Here is a 21,208-nt window from a genome sequence, read left to right as displayed (position 1 = left end):
GATTGGAAGAACGCAAAAAATGCAATTCGGGGATGAAGATAATTCCAAGTAGTGAAAAAAAAAATTGAAATCATGAGAGTTGAAAAAATCGAAGATTTTTCGGAGATCCGAATACACGGAAATTCGAACGTCATGCGTTAGAGGAAATCGTTTTGTTTTTATTGCAGGAGAAAAAAAACGATATGTACAATATGAAAAAAGTGCACGAAAATCTCGTGCACCACCGAGCAGTTTACAGTATTTTTGTTCCATTAAATAATTCACATTCGAACAATTAGATTTTTCTCCTTAGCGCACACACACTCAGGCCCACTTAAATATTCGTATATATATACGCCTTGGAAAAACGAAGGTTGATACACGTTTTGAAAATCTTGACTTCATCGTATTGAAAAAATTCCTTTTTTATTCATAAACTTTTTTGTTGTTGCTTTTGCTTGTTATCAAGGCACGATCTATCCTAAGGATTCTTCATATTTTCATTTCTTTTCTCTCGCCATTTTCTTTTTACTCTGTGTGTGTGTGTGTTTTTTTTATTACTGAAAAAATAACAATAGTTACTTGGTGTGAACACAACGAAGAGAACAACAGAATAAATCGATATACAAAATCGTTATTAAATTATTAATACAATAATATCTAATATAAATAATACCGTTCATAAGTAGAATTACCATTAACATAACCAACTTTATAAAATCAACTTTGAAAACGCACGCATTTCACCTTAAATCGCACCTTAATTCACACGTTTTTCAAAAGAAACAATCATTTTTTCCTATTTTTCTGAGAGATATTCCGGAAGAAATTTTCCGCTCTTCAACCGCCTCTGAAGGTTGCAGTCTAACATTTAGTCGCTCTTCGATTCACATTTTGAAAAATAGAAGATATTTTTGATTAGAATTTTCGAGTTTCGAGTAAACATTTTTGGAGGCTCCAAAAAACATTTTTTTCATTTTCAAGTTTGGATTTATTATTTTTACAGTCATTTTAAGACGAATTTATTCGAGGATTTTGTAAAACTGTAATTTCGAGTTTTTTTATTTTAAAAATGAAAATTTTGGTTTCGATTTTCGTAATTTTTTGATGGAATCAGACATTTTTTTCGGTTGTTGATGATAAATTCGGGGCCAAGGGGAAATCATCGAGCGGAAACAAAGTCGTAAAGTATTGGAAATAATCTGGTTTTCGTTTGTCGGAGAATATTATTATTATTAGATATCGAATGGATTTAAAGTTACGTAATCCGATTGTCTCTGAGCTAACTTGTACATAACTTGGACCACGAAACGCTTTTCCCTTTATTTTATCATTATCATTTAGTTAATAGTCCACGAAACTTTCAAGCCACTTTTTATTGAAAGCTGAGAAAGGGTTTATCTTGAATTATTACTCTTGAGATATGTTTAGGTCGATCCCGAAGCACAATGTTTGGATCTATTTGTTGCATTTTACTTTTTTTTGACGTCTGTACACTTTGATTTGGCTACGAAGGCTTTTTGCCTTTATATTTTCGTATTTCGCCTAAATATTAGCCCTTAGGAGTGCAGGGGTTCCCGAGGCGGGAGGTACAAAACGTAGACTCGAGTTTTGGGACGAAATGCCAAGGCGAAGAGTCGTGGAAGCTATTTTTCATCACTTCTCCCGAGGAGCGACGAATTTTGCTTTCCTAGGGAATATCGCCGTAACCGTTGCTCATAGGGCAAAACTCCACAGGACCAAAGTCGTAGAGCACAAAATTTCCTACAAAAAAGTGATGAATATTTTTTTTTCTATTCCCAGTAGTTCGGGCCTGAGCACGTGTCAAAGGTGAGCGTGTGTCGTGCTAAGTAATTTCGCAGGCTGTTCTTCGATCCGCTCTCGGAGCTAAACTACTAGTGATGAAAAAAAATCTTCAAGGACTTTTTCGTAGGAAATTTACCGCTCTACAAGATTGGTCCTATACATCGTCGCTCTATCTCCAACCGTTTCGACGATATCATCGTCAGAAGAACAGACTGCCGTGAACTTCGATGATCGACGACTCGTCAGGAGAAGCGAATGAAAAATCATTCCAAGACTCCAGTCCCCTGGAAGTTTGATCCCGAAAGCCTTCGTACCATCGATCTCGAGGCCCCCGTACACGTTTAATCTAAAATCGAGGGTCAAAAAATTCATTATTTAATCTAAAACCGTGAAAAACGAAGAATTCTGTACACTGTACAAAGATTTACTGAAAACATTGAAAAATTACTTCTTTTACGAATTTTTTTTTTTTTTTTTTTTTTTCGTTTTTATATGGTCGAATAATTCGAATAACATTTATCTCTACTCCCCATCGATTTTCTCACTTTTCTCTAACAATCGTAATTGTTTAACTGTACAAAATAAATGATTGGTGTTCATTGAAAAAAATGAGAAAAAGAGAGAAAAAGAAAACAAAAAAAATTTATTTAACCGGTCAATTAACGCTTTCGATTTCGATCGTTAATTGGCTACTAAAAATGGAGGGAATTCTTATATATTCATAACTTTAATATGGCATATTTGACAATGGTAATATAAAGAGAAAAATTGTGAAGAATATTTTTCTCTTGTCATTTCCATCTCGAAATATTTCACCCTTACTAATATTTCGTTCGGTTTCATTCGAACCTTGAATGTATATATATATAAATATATTTATATATATTTAACGATTTAATTGTACTGACAATTGCAATTTTCAACGTTTCAATAATCCATTATAATAGTAGAAATAATTATAATAATTGTAACATCTATTACAATGATATTCATCAAATGATATTAATAATTAATAATTAATTGTAATAACGATAATAATAATGGTTTGATCATTGTAAACTGTGTGTCAGGCTTTTAAAATTTAGCACCAACTCCGAGTTCTGCATTTTTAAGGTACAAAACTTGGCGAACGAGCTCCCCCGGGTTTGTCGGTGCGAAAACAAATGAGTTTTTTCTATCTTTGAGGGGATAAAAAAAATCAACTTTTTCAGCTCGAACGTTTGCGTGAAAAAATGGTCAATTTTTTAAAAACTCATAACCTAACAAGATCTTTTTCTCAGTGATACGCCCTTTTTGCGACCATTTTTGTTTCAGTATTTTGTCACTTTGTTTGTTTTTTTTATTGTAAATGCGATTCAGCATTGAGAGAAATGAAGGAAGAAAATGTCGCGGTTTTAGTCGTTAGTTTAGGCCTACAGCTAATTCAGTTCAGTGGCAACTATCTAGATCGTTATTTCTCGAGGGTCGACGTTGTTGCGTGGTTTTTTGTTCGCGTTTTTCTCTTTCGTCTTAGGTGAAAATGGTGTAATGAAAAAGTATGGAATTTCTTTTTGACAGCAAATATTGATGTTACTCAAATTTCGGTTTCCAATCGATGCAAGCCGAAATGTGGGTCTTTAGGACTTTGTCAAATGGTGGAACTAAAAAATCGCGTCTGAAACAATATTCGAGGTTTTTCGGGCCGAAAAAAAATTGAAAAACGTGAAATGCACGCTGATTGAGGAACGATCGAAAGAAATTGAGATTACTCTAATCTTCGGAGCGCTTTCGAAGAGCCTAATTAATCGTTTTCGCACTTTCGCGCTGTGTCATGTATCACACGGAAAGATAATTCCCTCAAATGTGCCTTTTCGAGTGGCTAAAAAGGGGCAGCCAACAGATTGTTCGGGAGAATAAATAAATAAATAGTAGAGATTTCGATCGAAGCGAGGCTTGCGAGAGCAAATTATTCGAGCAGAGGGTTTAAAACGTGAGGGAAAAATGGGGGGCTTGGGCCCCGAAAATTCGCGAATTGTGAAGCTCCGTTGAAGAAAATTTACGAGGATAGCGCAAAAAATGGGAATTTCCGATGAGAAAACAAATGATTCCGGTACGTTTGCCGATACTCTCGCGATAATATTCTCGCTAAAACGCGATTAATTCAGGAACGAGAGAGAGAATTTCCTCTTAACGATTACCAATAATTAATAGTTCATGAATTAATTAATTGAATAATAATAATAATATTAAATAATGATAAATTTCGACGATTTTTCATGTCACGTCAATGATTGCCACGACCGCTAATGGAACACGATGAAATATCGGAAGAATCGTCCCTCAAACGTCGGTTCAACGTCGAATCATCAATCTTCCTCGTGTTCTCATAATTGCTTAATTTTCTTGACAACGTTCCTGACAAGCTTATTCCTTCGCTCGTCAAAATACTTGTATTGTCGATCAAACGTCGATTGTTATCGAGATTCTCGTTCCCATTCCTTTCCCCGGTCCTCGTCAACGAAGAACTGTTCAAGCCGTTGTCGAATTTGATTAAATCGTTTTGTACGCTCCTCATCGTCTCGCTGCTATCGTAGCATCGTCGCATCACCGAATTGTTCGAATTATCCTTGTCGTAACGACGATTTATCGAGTCCGAATCCAAACACTTTCGCATCGAATCGTCGTACCGACGCTCCTCGATTCGCCGGTTCATTCCCTCGCAATAATGCTCGTTGTCCATCGTCAATCGAGTACTCGAATTCAAACCGACCTCGTTCTCGTACGTACGCTTTGTTAATTGACTGTCGAAGCCTGCTCGCGCCGCCAGATGCAAGTAATTGTCGTCGCCGATCGGGGCTTGCCTGTTCGAGTCAAATTTCAATGTGATTTTAATGGAATATCTCATTTGCGTTAGTCAGGGACACGGGGAGGACCAAATCTCCGGAAGAGAATCCACTTTGAATTTCTTTTTCAATTTTACCATTACTACTATAATAATTTTCATTACTTTTACAAATTACAATATTTTTCGCTTTCCTTTCACACTCACTTGCTACCGTATTTCGTGTCCCGCGCCAATCTCCGGAAATAAGCGCGATGCTCGTGCTGCAAAGCGAAGGCTGCTTCCCGCAGGGCGTTGAGGGTTTTGAAGCACGAAGGAACGTCCTCGATCGGCGAGCCTCCGCCTGGCAAAACGCACATTTCGCTCGCCCCGTAAACCGCCTGACACTCGCAAGCGCTCATGAGAGTCTCGAGACGCGGCATGTTGGTGAATACGAGGGAATGGATCCGCTGCAGGTCCCGATCGGGGTCGAGAACCATCCGCAATCCGGCCTCGATCCCCGGCGACACTTCGCTGCACCCTGGCGCTATTTCTGACATTGCTCGACAACTGAAATCGCGAAAGGGAATCAGCTCGACTGCATTTTTCAGTGCAATTTCAACGGACCTCCAATTTGAATGAAATTTGTTTTGGACAGTTTTTTCTCACCACAACCAATGTCCGTTGATGTAAGCACTGGGATGATACCTCTCCAGTCGATTGCTATTGGTATGACAAATTTTCGTCAAAATATCAATCCACTCTTTCTCCTCGACGCAGTTACCAGCCTGAACGTAAAGCGCTCGCTGGGGCTGAACGATTTGAAACATATTTTTCATCTTAAATGAATCCTCGTGCAGCCTCTCCACTGCTAGAATTTCTTCCAGCGATATTGTACACAAGGGCTCCTTTCCTGTGACATGAAAAAAAAAAAATTGTCAATCATTGAGCAAGCAAATGAATCATTTGTCGATTAATTTTCGGCTGCAACGATGGATTTTCGAATTTTTAGGTACTGCAAACTCGAGCAACAATTTTCAACAGTATTCTCGGCAAAATTCATTTAAAAAACGCTTTTTCTCGTGCAGGATTACAAAAAAGGGCTGGAGACCTCACCTTTCGTTTTGGAGTAGGTCAAATCTTGCGTAGTCAGTCTGAAGTATCTCTGCTTGAAATTTTTACGCCCGAAGCGTTTCCGGCCTTGGGCCCTTTTGATCATGACTCTGCGAACAAACGAAATATCAATAAATCCACTGGGCCCTTCAGACTTTTATCCATTTCCAAAATATTTTCAGTTTATTTTCATCGAAAATTGTTCATTTCTGGACTTTTTTCGAGTACGAACCTCTTGCCACAATCAGCCGAGTGCACAAAGAGAAAGTACGTTCTATTAGAAACAATTGTCAATGAGAATTCAGTCAGTTGGGGTTAGTACGAATGTTTTTCTGACAAAGAATTTCGAAAAAATATGCATCCTTCAACGAATTTTGAAAAAATCATAATCTCCTCGGATTCCAAGACCAACTTAAATCGAGGACAAACGAACGTACCCTTCTTTCAGTACGACTGGTTGTTCCTGCAGGATCGTTGGCCTTTGCCTGTTGATTCCGCTGCTGCTGCTCGTCGAAATAAGTTCTAGAAATTGCTTCACCGCCTGAATGTGTTTTTCCGTATAAAATTCCCTGTCGAATAAAATTTTCAATGAAAACATCGAGTTCGATGGAGAAAAGTGACCTCGCTGTAAGGATACTCGTTGAATAATATTTACCTGTAAACGCATTCCATGTATTCCTCTTTACAGACGCTTCCGGCCCCGCCACGACAGCTAACCAAATTCCCAAGGCTTTGTATTGTCTTGGAGATGAGGGTGAGCGTTCTGTTCGTTTGAGTATCCTGTTTAAATGGGAAGCGAATGAAGATTCATTGTTTGTTTCACTTCCAACGTGTACGAAGACCAAAACAAAGAAATCATAAAAATAAGAATCGAAGCGTTGACAAAATGTACGTAAAAAGTGTCTTAAAAATCGGATTCTCCTCGCTTTGCAACTAATCGGTATGAAAAAATTGATTTACATCGAAAAATTAACGAGAAATCGGATCCCCCGGAATGTGGAAGTTTAACGATAAAATTTCTGGCCTATAAATAGAAAAGTGAGCAGGATTTTGACAAGAAATTGAACGAAATATCAGAGATTCCAGCAAATTAAGCAAAACATGGAATTTCATGAAAATTCTGAAGAATAAATTGATTCGAGAAACTGAGAAAACGTAAAAAATGTGAAGAAGCATGAGAAATAAGTAGAAACTCACAATCTGTTCGTTGGTGATGTCGAAAAGTCTCGGGCCGAGGATGGCGGGTGCAAAAAACCGTAGAAAAATGAATCCGCTGATGACGGAGTAGCGAACTTCTTTGTTCTTAGGAAAATGAGTGGCGGCGAGTTCGCGGAGGCACCAAAACATTTCGCACATGAGAGGTGGACATCTCACGCCGGAAGTCGTTATCGCGGTAAATACCCTTTCGACGTATTCCTGCGGGAGAGCAGGAAGGAGGAAAAAAGAAACGAGACCACGTGAATTCCATTGTTTTTCAAAGAGAAAGGTCCGAGACCGTGCATACATTTAAGCGCGAATAAAGAGCGTGTGAACTTTTCGACTTTTTTCACTCGATTTACGAGCCTCGAGATCGTGTCACTAGATTACGTCCCCAGGAAATAGAATAAAAGAGAAAATGTGCTCGAAATTAAGAAAAACAATGACGCGCCGTTCGAATAGCATTCGAGTATGAATTTCATTGCTCCGGGTCTTTCTGGCGCGGAAAAAAAGCTTCTTTCATAGACTAAATTAAGTCCGCAGGTTTCTATTGCTTTTTCTCAACCTGTGGTCGAAAAAAATGACACTCGAGTCCCCCAAAAGCTTCCCGTGGGTCCGCGAGACCCGCGGCATTGATACCGGGACCAAAGTTCGGCTTCGAAGTACCTTAAGGTTCGCCAAATTGGCTTGAATCGTGTTGGAATCTTTGACTCGCGTTGGATCAATCTCGCACGGCTTTCTCTCCAAAAACACTTGCTCCATCGCAGGTCGAAGCGTACTGTGCAAGTAACGCAATCCAGCGAGGCGCATCCCTTCGTCCATCATTTTACTCACTAACGTGTTCCCTCGGAAAATCGTCGTTGGGTCCCTGAAATTATGAAAAGAATTGAACAATCGTCGCTCGGGGGGAGGCTCACCGTTTTCTGACAAACTTTGGAAAAGTCCGATCGAATATCGCTAAAAACATTCAAAACGAACAATTTTACTTTCAATTTACTGACGAATTTGAGTCTCGTTAGAAATTTGAGAAAACTCAACAAAAAACGGAAAAATTAAGATTGAAACGACGAAACTTTCAATGGAAATCAGAAGCTTTTGACGAAAAAATGGTAATAAATTTGGAATAAACGATTGAGAAGTCGAAGATGAGGAAAACGAATCGAAAAATAAAAAAAGCTGCACAAAAATTTGGATAATTTCATTGTAGAGAAAAATTTCGAGAGCACAAATGTAAAATTCATCGAGAAATAGTTGAACTCACGTCAACTTGGATATTTCGTGACTAGCTAAAGCTCGCATGACGGAAACAAGTTGGCCATGATGCACGAGAACGCGAACGAGCGGTTGGGCAGCTTCCATTTTGCTGGAGACTATTTCGCCGAGGATATAAACAGCGGACGAAGTGATGGGTTGGATGCCGACGCTTTGAAGGAGGAGGCGTCTGAGTCTGTCGTACATTTCCGAGGGGAAAACGTGATCGGCGGTGTAATGAATTTTGACTCGTAACGAGCCCAGTCCGGATATCGTCGAGGGCGAAGTTGCGTTGCTCGTTATTTTGCTAGGACGATTTTTGGCCGACCGAGGTTGTAAAAAGTACCAAGCCGTTGTGGAGCTCGTCGGTTGCTTCTGCAGGCCACGCAGGGTCACCCGAACCTCGCCGAGGAAGGCTGGCTGCTCTCCCATTCCTGGAGAAGCGTGCCAAAGGCCGACGACCACTTCGCCCACTTCTCCATCGATCGAGTAATGCGAAACGTCCTTGTCCTTCGACTCCGTCAATTCCGGCTGAAAAATAAAAATTTAGTTATTCGAATAGGAATTTATCGATTAAATCATCGGTTCAACGCCACTGTGGAGCCCTGTTGATGATTTTCAGCTCTTCCAGCGTTGTTCTACCTTAAGGGATGATATTTAGGCGGGAAAATCGGTCAAGAGCTTCCCAAATACAATTTATTTTCCCTTTTGCGCGAAAGAAGCAACGTAAATGATTGGGAAGATAAAAAATTACCTCGAAAACGAACGTTTCGTTAAAATATGGAGAAACAGTTTTCTTCTTGACTTTCGTACGCTTGGATATTTGTTTGCCATTGCTGTAAAGTACAGTGACAGTAGCGAATGGATCACAGCCGCCATTTTTAATCGTCAATTCGCTACATTCAATGACTCTGGAAAATAGTGAAAAAATCATTAGCTGCCAGTTCAACGGGTGCTGATATTTTTTTTCTCCATTTCTTAAACTCCATTTGAACTCACCGAACTGTGAGCTTTGGCTGGGCGTGACCAGCTTGAGGCTGCAGGGCCAACTCCAAATGCGCTTTTCCCTGCACCTCAGAATCCGCGTCGACGGGCCTCAGCGGAAACCAATGCTCCTTGTTGTGATAAGTCGCGAGATCCTCTCTCTTTATCGCAACTTTGCCCAATATTTTGTCCTGCTTCAAGTGCCTGTCCCGGTCGTACACGTAAATACCGAGATAGCGAAACTTTCGCGGCACCTCGAATTGAAACTCCTCGCCGAAAAATGGGCTGAAATCATTGATTTAGGCTCCGTTTATTTTCGCTTTGGAAAATGGGCTTTCCGATGAAATTTCTCGAAACTTTTATTCAATCGAATCCATTGGATATTTAAGGTCAATTGGATTTGAGTCTTGACTGAATCGGCTGGATTTTATTAACCGAATTTTCGACTAAATTTAAACGGCGGCACTGGATTTATCGCACCGCCGACTGGATCGAATCCGTTGGGTTGGATTTACAGGATTTTTTCAACTGCAATTAATCCGATCGATTCGTTTTAATTCGGAGCTGAATTCGATCCGTGGAATCCAATCCATTCAATTTCATGCGGGATTGGATTCGGTTGATCGAATTCACTTTCTACTTTATTTTAATAATCCTTTGGATTCGAGATTCACTCAATTTCGAGGTCGACTGGATTTTTCGTTGGCACTAATCCATACAATTGCATTTTCGTTTTTTTTTTTTCATTTCCGAATAGAATTCAATGCTTTCGAGTCGATTCGTGGGATTCCCGACTCGACGGTCTTCCCTAGTTTCAATCCTTCCAGCTCGGCACTGAATCGAATCCATTCGTCTGCACGAATTCGATTTTCAATTGGATTCAAGCCATTCCATTGGATTCACTCAACGCTAAGAGAGCTTGGATGCCTTGATTTTTAATGAATCAACGTAACCATTTCCGTCCAATAAAAAAATCATTTTTTCCACTTTTCCTTTAAAAACAAAAGCCACGAGTATTACTTGAGGGTTCTTTCCATGGTGGTAGTGCGAAATATTTCCTCCTGGTCGAGGGATAAGGCACAGTAAACGTCTCTCGTTCCAGGCGATCCATGGCCCCGGCTCAAAAGATTTTTGGCTTCACCTGCAAATCACACAAAATCCCAAAATCACAAATTCACCACAATCACAAAAAAAAATAAACTTCCCAACATTCAACGAATCCAAGTTTTTTCTTACAAATTCACAACTTCAGAACAAAGCCCATCTCAACGGCAAAAACATAATTCAAGGTGGATTTTAAGGTTGAAAATATAAAAAATTAAAAATTTAAAAAAAAAAAAACAAAAATGGTTGAAAGCTCGTTTCGTTATCGTCGTCGTCGTCGTCGTCGTCGTCGCATTATCTCTCGCTCGAGTGTCGTCAATTTTTTTCTCTCTTTTTCTTTCTTTCATTCGACTTCTATCTCGCCACTCAAGGATTCTTGCGACGTTATTTACATCGTCGTAGAAATAGCTGAATGAAAAGTGTGGCGCAAGCAAACCATATTCCGAGCTCTCTTCACGGTTGAGTCATGGCTCATCGACCATTATTTACATCGTTGAGAAAAAACGTGCATGAATGAAATTACAATAATACGGTCACTGAGTGTACACATGAAATAAATCGTGACTTAAGCACTGCTGCGAGGAAACAATCGGTGCTTCCAGTCAACCTCGTTCTTTTGATCCTTAATTATTTTTAAAAATTCGAAATTCTGTTTAATGATGATTTTTTTTGATTTTTGAAAAAACGATGGGTCATTTGGATTTTTCGCTGTTATTCTTTTTCAAAAATTACGAATTTTAGAGTTTTTGTTGCTTTACTTTTGGGAAAAAAATACGTAATTTTGACTTTGTGTTATTTTTTATTGACAAATACGAATTTTAGGGTTTCTGCTCTATTTTTGTTGGAAAAATACGTAATTTTGACTTTTTTTTTTCGAAAAATACGAATTTCAGAGTTTCTGCTCTACTTTTACTGAAAAAATACGTAATTTTGAGTTTTTGTTGTTATTTTTTTTAGAAAAATATGAATTTTTGAATTTTTACTTGTTTCGAAAATTTGTTGTATTTCTTATTTAATATTTGTATCGAAAAATACGAATTTTGGAGTTTCGGCTCTACTTTTATTTAAAAAATACGTAATTTTGAGTTTTTTATTGTCATTTTTCTGGAAAAATATGAATTTTTGAGTTTTTGCTTTTAGTTTTTTTAGGAAAAATACGAGTTTTTACTTGTTTTTGATTTTGCTTATTTCAAAGGAATGCGGATTTTTGAATTTTCGCTTTTCTTCTTTCGTGAATTACGATTTTTTTGAATTTTGCTAGTCTTTTTGAAAAAATTCTTCTCGAGTTTCGGCCGTCGGAATGTTTCGTCTCGTGAGATTCCTGCAGAAGAGCCGAGCCCCAAAATTTCAAGTATTCTGATCTCCTTATTGAAGATTAAAAAAAAAGATTTTCGAAAAAGCCAAGAAAATCGTCCGATTTTGACCACCCGTCGTTCCGACTTCGAGTGCCTCAATTTTTTTCCCCCTTCAATGAACCGAGCCCAAAAGCGTGAAAATAAAAATAAAAAAAAAACCATCAAATCGTGCACGAATTTGGAAAAGTACGAAATTGGCCCCAAGCACGATCAAAAGCCGCCTCAACTGTCACTTAATTCAAAGATTTCAGGGCCCGAGCGCCCCGCTTTTTGTTCCCCCGCGAACTCAACGAACCTCGACCAAGCGGGCCGGGAACAATCGAATTTTTGAGGATTTCGATTCCCTTTCCGAACACACGAAATCGGCCATTTTGACTGTCAAAAAAATCCAACTTTTTTCACAGCCTGGAATTTCTCTCTCGACTTATTTGGTTCCACTTTTACGGTGCAGATGGAATCAGCAATGATGTAGAATAGAAGAAAGAGCGAGCGAGAGAGAAACTGCGAGGGAGATGAACGGGGGTGGACAAGCGGACGTACAAAACGCAGGATGTATTTATGCCGTTTGGTCGTACACTCTAATGACTTTCTCAGCGGTCGGGGCTTCCACGAAATCAACGTTGCATAAACTGACACGTTTACGCGTCGCGATTCATAGGAACACGCGCGCGCACACACACACACACACACACACAAATTCGTGTGTTATGCACACACGCGTGAAAAATCCGGTTGAAAATGGAGAGGAAGCTGATAGAACGCGTGGATGCGATCGAGGGCCTTCAATTTTGACAGAACTGGCACTTCCTAGTTCGATTTCCAGGACGAAAACACTTTTTCACGAAGCTTTTTGAGGACGAACTTAACGGGGCGAAAAATCACTAGGAGGGCCTAGGAAAAAACGTTTTTTCTGAGCGAGTTTACTGGACTAACTGCTTCAGCCTTTCGACGAGATAAACAACTTGTTGAGCCTCGGGAAACTTGGCCGAGTTCCGACACCGGGGGTGAAAATTATTCGGTGAGTTATCAAAAAAAAAAAAAAAAAAAAAACTCTTTGTCCTGACGCAATCGAAGCCCAAAAGTTTTTGTTCAAACAGTTTTGATTCAACATTTTTGTCGGCGTAATTAGGAAAACGGGAATTCGGTTTGGTTGCGATTCGGTCGTTTCGAAAATGGCGTCAAATTCTTTAGGGACGTGAACTTTTTTGGAATCTTTTGATTTTATTAAATCTGAAATAAATTGGACTCGTTCTGTTCGAATTTTCGCGGGCTTTTCCTCATCGCCGTCTATGAATGAACGTGAGTTAAAGAAAAAGAATAAAATAAAAGCGAACGACCAGGAGCGTAGTTTCTTTTTGCTTCGGTCATAAAGCGAAGTGCGAAAAGCGCCGAAAGTTTACGAGGAAAAATATAAAAATGCACGGATTCTTAGTGAAGTCGAAATAAACAAAAATTTCTCACGATTCTAGTGTTGTTTTTACGTCCTCAAAAAAGAATGAGACGAGCCAAAAAAAAAGACTGAAAAAACAATTGAGGGGAAACGTTCGATCATCGCATTTCCGGTCGGCGATTGAGGAGGGACCGCGAGGGGAGAGGGTTTCAGGGAAAGGGAAATAAATCATAGAAAACGAGTCAGGAACTGGTGGATCCGGGCGAGTCAACAGAGTCGAAAAATCGGTAAAATTATCGTTCCACAAAAAACGCAGGAAAAAAATCGAGAAGGAAACAAAACGACTCGGAGAACGAGAAAGACGCGCGTGGGTGTTGGTGCAAGAGAGAGAGAAGCTAACGCGGGGGAAATCGTGAATGTAACGCTTTACAAATCCTTCAAACTCGGATAAGAATCGTCGAGTTTTTTCGTTCTCACAAAAACGAAAACTCAATAAAACCACGAGTTTTTTTTAAAACCAAAAATTTCACAAGATTTTCGTTTATGCGACTGCACACAAATGTTTGGACGATCCTTGTTGAGGTGAAATAAGATTAGGAGAAAATCGAGGTTAGAAAGAGAAGCACGAAGAAACGAGAATAATCCTGATTTTTTCCAAAAGGCACAGCTTCTTTTCTCTTTTTTATATCCATCGACGTGAAACACAGAGCGAGAGAGAAACACCCACGACGAGTGGCACGCACGGAACACACACAAGCACATGCGCACACACACACTAATGAGTAGCGAGACACGAAAAGGAGGTTTCGTCAGATGAATTTGTCGATTCTGGACGATGCACTAATTTTAAAATTCACCGGACACTCGGCTGTGTTGTCGCGTAACACAATTTTGTGTTTCGTGTGTAATTTCCGTGATGAAAAAGTGTTTGTGCGTGTGTCTGTGTGTATGCACGAGAGAAACGAAGATGGACGCGAAAACGAAAATTTGCGTAATTTTTTTCGTTCCCCACGTTGTTTATTCCTTCCGCATATTTCTTTGTAATTGAAGAAAAAAAACTTTTTTTTGTCACCGTTTTTTCGCTTCTTTCGTACCGATTTTAATCTTTAGTCTCTCTTCAACGCGGACTAGGCGCGTCTCCTCGGCCATGTTACCTCCATGACACTACTCAGTGACTACCCACGAAAGCGAACGGCTCTAAAGAGCGGTGCGCCTCTTCGGTTCCATTCTGTGAATGGGTTTTCATCGCCAGGGCCGTAACCACATCAAGGTGGCTTTGGCACCCTCCTTTTTTCACACTTCAATTTCTCTCTTTTTCGTTAACGAAAGTATTCGCCGCTATTCGGCGCTGCCGTCGTCAACACGCTTGTGTTAATTTATTTTATGAAAAAAGCAACCAAAAATCCGATACAATGACTCGTTTGCTACTTTATTCTTTTTCTTTTCTTTTTTCTTATTCTTTTGACATATTTTTTATTCGTTTTCAATATATAGTTTATATCGTCAAATGCGATGGCCCGCGCGAGTCGTGAACAGCCCACACGAACATAACCTCCAATTTGTTCAATTTTTAAATATTCCCCTCATTTTTACGTTTCGAACGTATCGATTCGTTTGCTGTTGCCGATCAACTCAATTAGTCATTGAAACCGTCAAGTGAAAACAACAAGTTTAGTTTTGAAAATTCTTCGATTAATTTTGGTCTCCCGCATAACCTCAAGGCAGAGTGTATATAAAATACGCGATACAATGGGTTCTCTGATGACGATTGTTGACGATGACGAGGAGCCGAAGAATTGCGCGAGGATTTCGAAATTTAGCGAGTCGCCTCCTCTCGAGAATGTTGTATTCCATAAAGCCTTTCCCCCCTCCCCATCCTCGATCCTTTTACTATGGCGTTCCACTTAATCGCATTGTTATGAGGAAAAATATGCACGCGAGTTATACACAAACGAGAGTTGCAGGGACGAGTAAAAAAAGGTAAAAGGAAAAATCGTGTACTACTGTGAGAATCGAGCGCCACACTTCCGGGAGTCGTTATTGTTGTTTGTACCAACTATTTTCGTTTTATAACCTCAAAATTGTCGTTCACGGCCATTTTGATGGCTATTAGCAAAAATTCGCTTGTTTACAACAAGCGAGTTGTAAAAAGATGAACACAAGTTGTTGTTCATCTTTTTCTATTTACCATTCAATTTTTTAAAGAAAATCGACTAAAATTTCGGTTTTTTTTCAATTTTCAGTTCGTAATTCATCATTTTTTCAAATTTACGTTAGTGACGATTTCATTGTTTGGTGACACAAAACATTTTTTTTCATCGAACATTATTTTTCGTCAACTGATCGACTTGAATCTGAGAATTTGTTTTCTCAAAAGTGATTTTTTTTATCGAAAAATATCGAAATTAGTAAAATTTGCAATTTTTGACATTTCACGTGATTAATTTTCGAACTATTGACATTTTTACTAAAAAAAATATAAAAATTATTTTTCCTTATTAACAGTGCCAATAAAAAGACTGAAATGAATAAAAATTTGAAAAAAATGAAATAATTATTAAAAATAATTTCCGACAATTTAGAAACGAATTTCGACTGTAACGCACTCGCTCCATTGATGATACCGCGAATCTGTCGCGAGACCGGGCGATTGATAAATCGATTAGATAACGTCGCACACCGCGGTATCAATGAAAAGGCACTTTGTCAATGAAAAATGAGCAGTACACATAAAAACGTGAAATGATAAATATTGCGAGTGTGATGCATTGGAAATTCGATGTAAAATCGTGAATTGAAATCGGGGTCACGAAGCAATACAAATTCATGAATTTTGTCCAGCACTTTAAAAAAAATTTCCGTTCACAGGAAACGAATGTGCCCAGCAACCGATTACTGGAACTTGAAGAATCAAAAAATTCTTTTTGTCCCACGAACGGTATCGAGAGCGATTGAGAATCGAGGAAGTGGAAAGAGCTCGGTAGAACAAAATTAAAAAAGAGAGAGAGAAAAAAGTTTTGCTGCTTCACACGAGATCCCAGATCCAGGTAAGGCGGAGCATAAATTATTTTTATCAGTGGAATTTGCAATTTTTGACACGAACCATGAACTCCGTTGTATCTCCAAATGGAATTAAGGAATTAATTGATTTTTTTTCATCTATTAGTTCAAAAAGAGGCTCGAAATGCTGTTTTTTCGTGATTTTTATTCATTAAAATCAATGAATTCATTGAGAAATTTGTTTTTCCATTTTAATTGCTATAATTCGATTGAATTTGGTGAATAAAATTAGATAAAATTGAAAAAACTCTTTATCGATGAAAATTTGACAATTTTTTTGACCATGGACTCAATTTGTTTTGTTCCGTTGACAGATTGTTCGTTGGAAATCAACTTCGATGGGGAATCATCAATCGCGGTGTTCCGAGCTCCAGGGATTTCGTAACACGCTCGCATTTCAAGTGCATACGTTACTGAGCCCTTTTCCTACATACCCAGTGTCCATTTTCATCCGAGAATACTCGAAGGTCCGCGAGCGGTGAACGAACCAAGTCATCGGAACGTGTCGTCATAGTTGACGATCAGAAGACGAGCACGAGTGACGAATGGCACGGGGGTTTTAACGTCGAATCGACCTGTCATAGGGGAGCATCGTTTTTTTCCATTACTCCGAAAGGATTTGGGGAAAAAATATGAAAATTCGAGCTCGAGTTCCCTTCGTTCTTGAGCTGCCAAGATGTTTCCATCGATTCAAAAATTTCAGCAACCTCCCACCAGTTTTTTCAATTTCACCATTGTTTTTCTTTCTCAAATCATTAATTAGTGAACAGAGACAAAAAATCTGTTGAAATTCGAGTCAGAAAGGTGAAAATTCTTGAGCAAGGGCCAGCAATCAAATTTTTTGAATTTCGAGTCCGTTCGAGCCCTGAATTCGAATCCAGAAGTAATTTAAATAAAAAATTCATGGATAAAAATTGTTCCTTCATCCTCTTTAAATATTTTTTTTATTCACATAAATTTATCCCCAGTTTTACCCCTCAATAATTTGGTCGAACCGAAAAATGATTTTGTCCACGTGAACGAGTTCGATTTTTCATTTTTTTCATGCTCCGTTGCCCCAATTAATTGGTTTATCAGCCCGAATATAATGCGAATGGATTTTACATCGAAAATCTAGAAGACTCCGCTGAGACGAGAAGAAACGTGCGTCAGTGTGCTCGGCAAAGCGACTGCGGTGTGTTGGTGCAAGTGTCAAAAGGCACTTCCTCGTGGCGCAATGGTCCGCTTCCTCTCCTGTGGTGCGAGTGAGCGCAGTGTCAGCGAGGCGCTTTATGGGCGAGCACAGAGCCCGAAGATGAATGAGATCGATGATGGAATAAAAAAATAAAAATAAGACAAAGCCAACTCCCAAAACAGTAATTAAAAAAGAAATTTGTGAATTCCTGCTCGTTACGTCCGTGGGTCAACGACTGATTCCACCTTTTCCCGAGTTTATTCATTTTACGACACGACGATCAACGAGCGTCATCGTGCTCCATCAGCTCCCGCATCCCCTCCCCATTTTCTTCCTCCGCCAGTTTTTCCTCTAACGTGACTAATCTGTCAATCTGTCGTCATGAATCTTTATGATTTGGACACGCATTCGCGCGCCAAGTCATTCACAAATTGGAGAAATAATAAAAGGGTAAGTCGGGAGTTTTCTGGGAATTGAAAAATCACGAGGTTATGTCGAGTTTTTTTTTTTGTTTCGCGGCACCATTTTTCAGTGATTTTAGAAAATGTATTTTCATATCCATAGACATTTCTTCGTTTTATTGGTATTCGTATTATTAATAGAAAACAAAAGAAAATATTTTTTTTTGAATCGCCCTAATTATGCTTATATTTTTAAATACAAAATTAAATATTCATACGTCAGAAAACTACGAGGGAGGATGCCCATCCGCTCGAGTGTGGGGCTTTCACTAAAGGCCATTCTGCTCCTCCTCGGCGAGTATTCGATTTATGCATGTGTATATATGCAGACAAATATTTCCGGATGTGAAAAAAAATGGTAGAGAAGGAAACGAAAAGAGAACGCTGCGAACTCAATTCAATTGTGATCAACCTCCATCGATGTTGACATTTTGTAATTTGGGGGTTATGCACATGTATGCTCAGGCGCATTCATATTTGTAAATAAAGGTACGAATTTATTTTTCGATTTTATGCTCGCAAGAATGTTGGTTCACGTGTGTAGAATCTCCAGTAAAAATTTCAAGGTTCGTGTTTCAAGTTGTCATGAAAATAAGTCGAAGTCTTGGAATTGGTTGGAATATTTCAAAATGGAGGGAATTTTCAGGTTTCGATATTCATTGAAAAGAATCATTGTTTCGGGGTTATTTGCTGTGATAATTTTAGCTCGTCCGTTGGAGATTGGACTGTAAAAAATTGGAGGAATCCACGTTGCGTATTTGAGAATAAAAAATGTTGAAAATTTCGAAGCGAAGTTGCGTAGGGGGCGTTTGGAGGTTATGTCACATTTTCAACGAGGACGCGCGCACGGGACGAGAACAACTTCTTGAGGGAAAAAAGCAATTAGAAAATGCGAGAGTAGCTAATTAGCAAAAGACGTGGGCGCGGACGTCGTTGAATACATTTTTTCCGCATAAACAGCACATCGCCGTGCATGTGTGAGAGCACTCTCGTCATGTCTGCCCTCATCTCTCGCTCCTCGCTGAAAACAATGGCCCCACGAGGATTTGTCTGTCCCACTTACGCAATTTTCTCGCAGCAGATGTTCACGCGTCAAATCTATATTCACCCGCCTCGTTACTACTTTGTAGAGCACAAGACATCGAACAGTGCCATCGATGGCTGAAAGAAGTTTTGTGATTTTATTTTCTGGCATGCGGAAATAATATTCCTGATGCTCATCCTCCTCGTTTCTTGCCCCCCTGATAAAGTTCAAGAAACAAAATTTTTGAAAAATCAACCAAAATTTTCGCTCCAAAACATTGGAATCTCATCATTTCATGATTTTTACTGATCTTTTCCATTTTTGGGGTTAATAAACAGGATAATAATATTTTCGGACGAAATTTCGTATCGAAGTTGAAAAAACAGCTCACTGAAGATCAAAATAGAAAAAAATCGAGTTTGTCGTTTTTTTTTTAATCAATTTTACTACAAATTCCATTTTTATTGATCGCACTTATTAAAAATTCCGAAAAAATTGTTTATTATTATTATTAAAGTTCACGCATGAATCCACACATTTTCGTTACATTGTCACCGCTTTTTTCGAACATTTGAGCGTAACAGCAAAAAAAACGACACACAATTGCAGCATTGTCCACCGGGCTTCGGTGTGTGAAAAAAACCAGGCAAGTTGTACTTTCCGTAGCGTTGAAATCTCACGAAGTTTCTCTGTTTTGTAATATACACAGATTTGTTATAATTATTCGAGTCGTTTGTTAGATATACCGTTGGGAAAAAATAGCGCAGTTTCCAGGAATAAAGTTATAATTTAACGAGGAACAAGGTGGTTGAGCATTGGGAAGTAAATCAATGGGTAATGAAAGCAGTGGGAACATTTTTTTGATGCAGGTTATACGAGGGGTCACTGGAGCAAACGTTGGAATTTCGCAGAAAAAGTAATCGGCGATCGTAGTTTTAAGAGCCTTGAAAAATGGTCATTTCCATCACGATTTTCCAACGATTTTTCGTTACTACTATAATTATAATTACAAAAAAAACGTTTTTGTTTCCGTTCGAACGTTCGTCCGGTATTCGCTTCGATGGTGCGCACGCAAACTAGAGAAGATGGCGCCACATATCGGTGACGAACGTCGCGCCATTTTGTCACTGGAAACTGTAACTCTCGCTCGACTTGTTGCCATCCGCAGGAAATTTCGCTAGCGCATATGTCGCTTTGGAAGTCAATCGGAGTCGGTCAAGTAGTGGCGCACGTTCACCAGGAAAACGTCAAGTTACGTCAGTACGGCGCGAGCCGCGAGCGCGTGGTCGCGACGTTTGCATAACCTACGAATGACGGATCGTCGTAGTTGGTCGTAGTCGTAGAAACTTGAGAGCTGCGGGTGGTAGAATGTCGAGTGCGAGGTCGCGGAAGGTGGGCGGTCCATGGAAGAAGAATTTGTACGAGAACCGTGGCTTGCCGGACAATTACACGGACAATTCGTTTCTGGAAGAGTTGCGGAAGAACATAAAGCCGAACGGCGTGAGTGCGAGGGGAGCGATCGGGCTCGGGGCGAGCATTTCGATCCAGTTGAGCATCGTAATTCTCTTCGTGATAATCTTCATTTGGCTGAATCAAGAGTGGACAACACCGAAAATAATATTCAGCTCGAGCGCGATATTGACAGTGGTCGGTTATATTTTTCACACGATATCGACGCTCTCCGACGTGCCTGACCGAGTTTCAAAGGATCTGAGAACGGCTCTCATATTTCTCGCCTTCGGTTACATCCTTTCGCCGATTTTAAAAACGCTCACCGAAACCGTCAGCACCGACACGATCTACGCGATGACTATTTTCATGTTTCTCCTCCATCTTATCTTCAGTAAATACGGTTCGCCCCAGGTCTCCCTTTCGGACTCCCTGGCGATAACTTCCTCGATTTTTGGCTCCCTCATGCTCGCCTCCAGACTCGCATCCCCCCTCCACGCCTTTTCCCTCCTAACCGTCGCCGTTCAAGCTTTTGTTCTTTTACCGTTTTTACTCGCTCGCAACACCAACAAAATCGCAGTTTCCCTCGTACTTGCAGCGAGCACTCTTTACCTTTTGATCCTCGTTTCCTCGATTCTCGCCTCTCTCTACATCGCTGTCACCCTTTTCGTACATCTTATTTGTCCCTTGTGGTACATCCGCTGGCAAAAGTACAAGGAAAACATCTACGGACCCTGGGACGAAGCCGTTCTCGCCCGGCCCATCCTCCAACCTCCAAACGCCAGGACACGCTGATTCGCTTCCATAAACTGCGATTGTCGTATCAGATGAACAATTTTCTCCATATCATTCGACCGTATTTATTGTATCGAAATAAAAATCATCAACCAAATCACTGATTTTTTTTTGTTTTATTCGCTAATTCATTTTTTGCACGCAAGTGTTTCGAGAAGTGCGCTGCTTTTAGTTAATTCGAAAGGGCGCGATTGCAGCGCCTCTCACTATTGTAGGTGGAACCATTTTCCTCTGTCGTTGCTTCTAAATTGTTTCGAATTGTGTTA

The 21,208-nt window shown here is 39.7% G+C and overlaps 2 protein-coding genes and 1 long non-coding RNA gene across 10 annotated transcripts; 2 read left to right on the top strand and 1 right to left on the bottom strand.

Moving 5' to 3' along the window:
* Window positions 1–137: 137 nt before the first annotated feature.
* Window positions 138–14,163, bottom strand: RasGAP1 (Ras GTPase activating protein 1). Of its 3 annotated transcripts, none has more exons than XM_043431489.1 (14): window positions 14,074–14,163; window positions 10,151–10,271; window positions 9,146–9,415; window positions 8,901–9,057; window positions 8,157–8,677; window positions 7,562–7,763; window positions 6,896–7,114; window positions 6,354–6,478; window positions 6,136–6,267; window positions 5,931–5,972; window positions 5,702–5,808; window positions 5,255–5,498; window positions 4,814–5,155; window positions 138–4,625 (listed from the first exon to the last, which is right to left on the bottom strand). In XM_043431489.1, exons 1-14 carry the CDS (start codon window positions 14,126–14,128, stop codon window positions 4,049–4,051), a joined length of 3,114 nt encoding a protein of 1,037 aa, XP_043287424.1. In that variant the 5' UTR covers window positions 14,129–14,163; the 3' UTR covers window positions 138–4,048. The 3 variants fall into 3 exon arrangements, with proteins under 3 accessions (XP_043287424.1, XP_043287426.1, XP_043287425.1); XM_043431491.1 differs by lacking the exon at window positions 14,074–14,163 and adding an exon at window positions 10,367–10,471; XM_043431490.1 differs by lacking the exon at window positions 5,931–5,972.
* LOC122417724 (uncharacterized) lies at window positions 12,285–18,182 on the top strand. Of its 6 annotated transcripts, none has more exons than XR_006262336.1 (4): window positions 12,285–12,607; window positions 15,848–16,026; window positions 16,354–17,663; window positions 17,898–18,182. It is a non-coding gene; the product is annotated as an uncharacterized lncRNA (long non-coding RNA). The 6 variants fall into 6 exon arrangements; XR_006262340.1 differs by lacking the exon at window positions 12,285–12,607 and adding an exon at window positions 13,234–13,266; XR_006262335.1 differs by lacking the exon at window positions 12,285–12,607 and adding an exon at window positions 14,508–14,959.
* A 1,415-nt stretch (window positions 18,183–19,597) lies between these two features.
* Window positions 19,598–21,039, top strand: PIG-C (phosphatidylinositol glycan anchor biosynthesis class C). Its single transcript, XM_043431522.1, has one exon. The coding sequence runs from the start codon at window positions 20,067–20,069 to the stop codon at window positions 20,940–20,942; it is 876 nt and encodes a 291-aa protein (XP_043287457.1). The 5' UTR covers window positions 19,598–20,066; the 3' UTR covers window positions 20,943–21,039.
* The last annotated feature ends 169 nt before the right edge of the window (window positions 21,040–21,208 follow it).

Source organism: Venturia canescens, chromosome 11, assembly GCF_019457755.1.
Source record: "Venturia canescens isolate UGA chromosome 11, ASM1945775v1, whole genome shotgun sequence".
In the NCBI taxonomy this organism is placed as follows: domain Eukaryota; kingdom Metazoa; phylum Arthropoda; class Insecta; order Hymenoptera; family Ichneumonidae; genus Venturia; species Venturia canescens.
The sequence above is the reverse complement of the archived record's forward strand: the minus strand, read 5'-3'. Positions and strand labels throughout refer to the sequence as shown.